At 44.1% G+C, this 5,448-nt stretch overlaps 1 protein-coding gene across 1 annotated transcript; it reads right to left on the bottom strand.

Moving 5' to 3' along the window:
• Positions 1–1,683: 1,683 nt before the first annotated feature.
• LOC4344748 (protein FAR1-RELATED SEQUENCE 9) lies at positions 1,684–4,850 on the bottom strand. The gene is made up of 2 exons (XM_015795281.3): positions 4,643–4,850; positions 1,684–4,437 (listed from the first exon to the last, which is right to left on the bottom strand). Exon 2 carries the CDS (start codon positions 4,415–4,417, stop codon positions 1,835–1,837), a length of 2,583 nt encoding a protein of 860 aa, XP_015650767.1. The 5' UTR covers positions 4,418–4,437; positions 4,643–4,850; the 3' UTR covers positions 1,684–1,834.
• Between the last annotated feature and the right edge of the window lie 598 nt (positions 4,851–5,448).

Genomic DNA, 5,448 nt, shown 5'->3' with positions numbered 1-5,448 from the left:
TGTTTATGGAACTCGCCAGGAATGAAACCATATTAGAAAGGAATTATGAAATGCCTAGGGTCAAGTAAATGAAAGTACCAAACAAGGAAAACATAAAGAAATGTTCAAACACCAGACTATTTGCCTGTTTGCAGTACAAACTGACTAGCTGAAAGGAATGAAATGGTAATACTAGGGACTTGAACAAATGGCCGGAACATCAATATGCAGCTTAATGAGTTTAACATATGATGCAAAGAACATCAACAGAAGAGAAAAAATGACCACATTGATGAGGTTACAAGATACTGGTAAAGAAATGCAGAATTAGTCACTGAAAGCTAATCGGAATTGACATGAACTAAACAAAACACCATATGATGAAGGAACCCAATTAGGCAGTGGTATGATCAGGTAGAAAAAGAAAGATAGTGGGGTTACAAATGTCCCAAAGCTTCATGCTATAGGCCATAAATATTGTAGCATCCATTGAGAAAGAGTGACAGCTCCAAGGAGTAACAACATTGGAGAAATGCCCAGGGGTCTTCCGGCTAGCTCCACAAGTTGGTGGGCTAGCCGGCCTAGCTTCAAAGCCTCACCCTTTCTATTTATTTGATATTAGGTCCTTCCCTAATATTCGTGTTTTTTTTTAGTAACAACACTGGAAGACACAATAAGACATGAGACTGAAACTCCCGATAGAATTTTTCCAAAGTCTGAAGTCTGATCAAGGTCAGTGCATGAATTTTAGGGATAACAAGTACTATACATGCTATAAAAAAAATGTAGTTTCGTTGATTCAAAAGGCACAGCAAACGTAAGTGATGAAAGGACAAGACACCACGGTAATGGGAACTACTGACCTTGCGTAATCTTAAAAATAATGCTGCTACTGTTTAAACAAAGACTAGTATCCATATTTAGAACCATCGTTCAAACATATGAAAACCCATAGTTGCAAACTACAATCTCCTCTCAAGAATATAGCAAGTTTTAGCTATGAATCTGCCCATCGCCAAAAGTCGTTATATTTTGGGACGGAGGTAATAATTAACAACAGTATTTTCTTGGTTTTACAATGTTTGTCCCTTATCTTAGGAAGTTGGCCTCAAAATTATTGCCCATCGAAACAATCAAGGTACAGTTGAGAAAAATTCATATATACCACAATTTTGCTTGGCACCAATAAATACTACAAGGAATTCCTAGTGAACATGCAGCCAATATGTTTTGACCGTTGCGCGTCGGTGGCTGTGGAGTTTGGTTAACACAAGAAAAAACCCGGGAAAGAAAGTCCGACCAGGAACTCTCATAGATTGATGGCGTACATCTGTAGCACACTCCATGTTCATGCTGCTGAGGTAAGCTACAAGTGCATACTTCCATGGAACGACAGAAAATCTCCATTATAATGGTGTGCAGAATCATAACTACAGAAGGGAGCTCCACTTTACCGTAGAAAAATTCACAGCTGATAGTTAGAATAGTGTTTTCAAGTAAAATGGAGTTGAACCACAACTAGCACACGAGGTAAATTGTCTAGTAATCATGTAATAGTGTAGAGAAATTACTAATCTCATATACAAAAAAGAGCTCCATTTTACAGTACAGTTATAAAAAAAAATCCACAACCTTTTTCTAATATTGGTGCCTCAAGGGTTCACTAGACCCCTTACAGTCATATATGCACTACAAGCAGAAAAAAGAAACAACTAAAATCAGCTACAATCTAAGTGGTAGTTATCAGATCGAATGAGCTACAATTTAAGTGGTACTTATGAGATCGAATGAGCTACTATTGTACAAGTCAGAACAGGTAAAATTGCATTATTTCCTTATTACTCATGATATATGGTCATGTAATATCATCAATCTCCAAGAGAGAATTTTTGGATGCTGACCTTGTTGAGCTTATGATAGTAGAATGATCTGAATCTTTTCCCTTAGCAGACTTCTTGATCGGCCTTTTACAGCTTTGTAGATTTTGCTGGTCTCTGATTTTCCTTAAAGTCACGACCTCATCAAGAGCTTTGTGCAATGCCTCTTTAGCAACACTATAGAGCTCAGAGGATGCCGAACCCTCTTTTGCACATTTGATTGCGTCACAATGGAGATCATTGTACATTGTGGTTGAAGGATCGTCACGACATCCTCTTAGATCAATGTAATCATCTACAGTGGCAATACTTTTTGCATGCTTTGTCCAGCGTTTCAAGATATAAGCCTTTGGCAGAGCACGCACACCTTCAATAATGAAAACACGAAGAGCATGCCGACACAAGATGCCGCAGCTCTCAAACAGGCAGCAACTACAACCCACTGTCTTTTTTTCTGGATTGAAAGAAACAGTATGTGCCTCCTCATCCCCTTCACTTACTGTGACACGATACTTGTGTAGCATGTCATCCTCAAGTCTATCTGCATGGTACCCAAAGGACTCGGCAAACTGATCCTGAAATTTTTCAAATATTGACCTGGTGAATATTGAACTTGCTTGCTTTTCAAGAGGTGATGCAGTCCTAACTGTTGCCATTTGAAATGTTGTCAGATAATCTGCCTGAGTTTCCTTTTCATAAAAATTACAAACAGCTTGTCCAAGTTGCTGAACGGCCACCCATAACTGGGTCTTGGATGAGAAGTGCTTCTCGATAACATTTTCAAGATTCTGACAGCTTTGTGGCAGTAGATTTCTGGCACAGAATACCTTCCTTGTGTATGCAGGGGCCCATTGTCTGCGAATTTCATATAGAGACTGTAATAGTTCATTATTTCTGAAGCCATATTTTCTGATGACAGAATCCCAACATGATTCAAATGATTCTTCTAATCTGCAGCAGTCAATGCACTTTCTCAGATCAGTAATGAAATGGTCTAGTTCTGGTTCTGGATACAAACTTCCTAGCTCTTCCCTGACAGTGCCCAAAATATGCTTCTCACAGAACGTACAATGAGTATCAGGTAGTATTTTGGTAGCTGCGGCAGCCATTTCTTGGTTAAACTCTAATACCAACGAGACAGGAGGGCCCACAGGCATTGCTTCAAGCCATTTTTCAAATAACCATGCAAACGATGCTTCAGAATCATCAACAATTAGTGCACAGCCAAAGACAACAGGCTGCAAATGATGATTGACGCCTGAAAATATGGCAATAGGTATATACTTGCTGTTTCTGCACAGTGTACCAAGCCTAACAACATCACCAAAATGGTAGTAAGCCATCCTAGTTTTAGCATCAGCCCAGAAAATATTGGCTGTGTGTCCATTACTGTTAAGCTGCACAGCATAGAAAAAAGCAGGATCCTCGCTTTGTGTGTTCTTGAGATATCTGAGTAAGCTTTGAGCATCCTCTGGCCCTAAATCATTATACTGGAACTCTCTAGGATGCTGGAAATCTAGACCGTTCAATAGGAGATTGCGTGTGTCAGAGAAGTTCTTTGCAATAACAAGTACCTCACCCTGTGAGCGAATACAGCGAACTCTACTTGTTGGTGCCGGGTTCAGCTCATGAGTATGCTCTAAGATGAGTTTAGAGACCGTCCAGGCATCTCTGTCTTTCCGAATTATCTCAAATAATGCATCACAGCCATCCCTGGAGGGATCCAAGGCCTGCACTCTCTTGGGATCCCCTCCATTGGTCTCTCTTCCTGAATGGTATCGGTGCCTTGAGCACACAAGCTTCAGCATCTTGAGTGACTCATCTTGCGACTTGCGGGACTGACGCACACGAGCTTCAAACCCGACACGGGTCGCGTATGAGTAGTAGAATGTCTTGGCGGCCTCAAGTGATTCAAACTCCATACCAATGTAAGGGTCGACCACCGTATCACCCTCCATGGCAATGTAGTGCACTCTGCTGGGCATCCCAACCTCATGGTTATGCTCCTTGACAAGCTTGGTGACAATCCACTTGCTATCGCCTCTGCGTAGCACCTCGAGCATGGCATTGCATCCCTCCCGGATGGAAGCAGGCCGCTTCCTCGTCTTCTTCCCCGCGACGACATGCTTCTCCTTGCTGAACCCTTCCTTGGAGCAGACAAACCTCAGCATGATGATGGACTCGTTACACTTGGACCGCCGCGACCGAGCAATGCGGACGGAGAACCCCACGCGCCCCGCGTAGGCAATGTAGAAGGTCTTGGCGGCCTCGCCGGACTCGAACTCCATCCCAACCCGGGGCTCAAGGCAGGGGTCGGAGTCGACCGGGAACAGGTCCTTGCGGACCGACTGCGACTGCGATTGCGCCTGCTCCTGCGGCGGCGGCGACGGCTGGTCGACGATCTGGACGCCGCCGTGCAGCGGCATCTGGTCGACGGCATGGACGCCCAGCGAGGCCCAGAAGTTGATGCTGTCGTCCTCCTCCTCCTCCTCGAGGTCCACCACCTGCGGCTCCATCATCCCGTCGTGCTCGTGCCCAGGCTCCTGCCCGTCGATCTCCATCCTGGAGCATGCAGATTCAACTGAACCCCCAATTTTTTTCCAAAAAAAAAAATGCCATTAGTAAGTGCTTCACCAAAGCACGCAATAAACGAAGCAAATGGGGATGAACTGGGAGGTCTAATTGGAGCGAAATGGATCGATTCGAGTTCAAATGAGTCCCAATCTACCCAATCCAGCACACGAAGTGGCGCGCAGAGGAGGGAGGGAGACGAGAAGAACGGATACCTTCAGTTCGATTCGAGCCGAGATGCTCGCCGTCGCCGGCCGGGCGCGCGAGGAGGCCTGAGAAGGCGAGGGCGGAGGTGGTCGGGGGGAAAGGAGAGGAGTCCGCCCACGCCGTGGCTGCGGGGCCCTGCTTGCCGGCCGCCGCGTGGCGAGGCGGCGGAGGCAGCGGCAGAGAAGGCTGGGGGATAGCGGAAGGAAGAAGGTAGCTGGAGTTGTGACTTGTGAGGGAGACGACTGGTTAGTGTGGCTCAGTGCTACTATTTCCAGTGGTTTCGGGGTTGTTTTTGCCAAAAAAAAAAAAAAACCCAGAAAGGAAAAGTCCTATACTTATTAAAATTTTATCTTACTGAACTTTTACTAACACTACATATCATGTTATGAGTACATTTAGATTTTATATATCTTTCATCTACTTATATTATGGTTGAGATCATTGTTTATAAGAGTTTTGTAAAAAGAAATTTAGTGCGTGTAGCAGTGCTCAAACGGAAAATATGAAAAAAGAACGTGCAATTTCGCTTTAGAAGAAGAGGAGAGTTGATCTCGTTTATTGAAGGAACCGGATTAAAAGAACTTATAACGGTATAAGGTATTTTAAAGGAAACCGGTGAAAACCTGACATTGTTACCGTGAACACCGAGCTTAAGACCAGCAGTTTATCGAGGGAAACTCATAAGACGAAGCCACGCCGACGTAAACGGTAACAAAGCCCGATCCAAAAAGAAAAGGAAAATTGGATGTCCGAAGTCTGAACTCTGAAAGTCTGAAGTCTGCCGAATTCCACTGCATGTCCGTTTCGTTTATTT

Source organism: Oryza sativa, chromosome 8, assembly GCF_034140825.1.
Source record: "Oryza sativa Japonica Group chromosome 8, ASM3414082v1".
NCBI lineage: Eukaryota > Viridiplantae > Streptophyta > Magnoliopsida > Poales > Poaceae > Oryza > Oryza sativa.
Note: the sequence above shows the minus strand (reverse complement) of the source record. Positions and strands in the feature narration are given on the sequence as shown.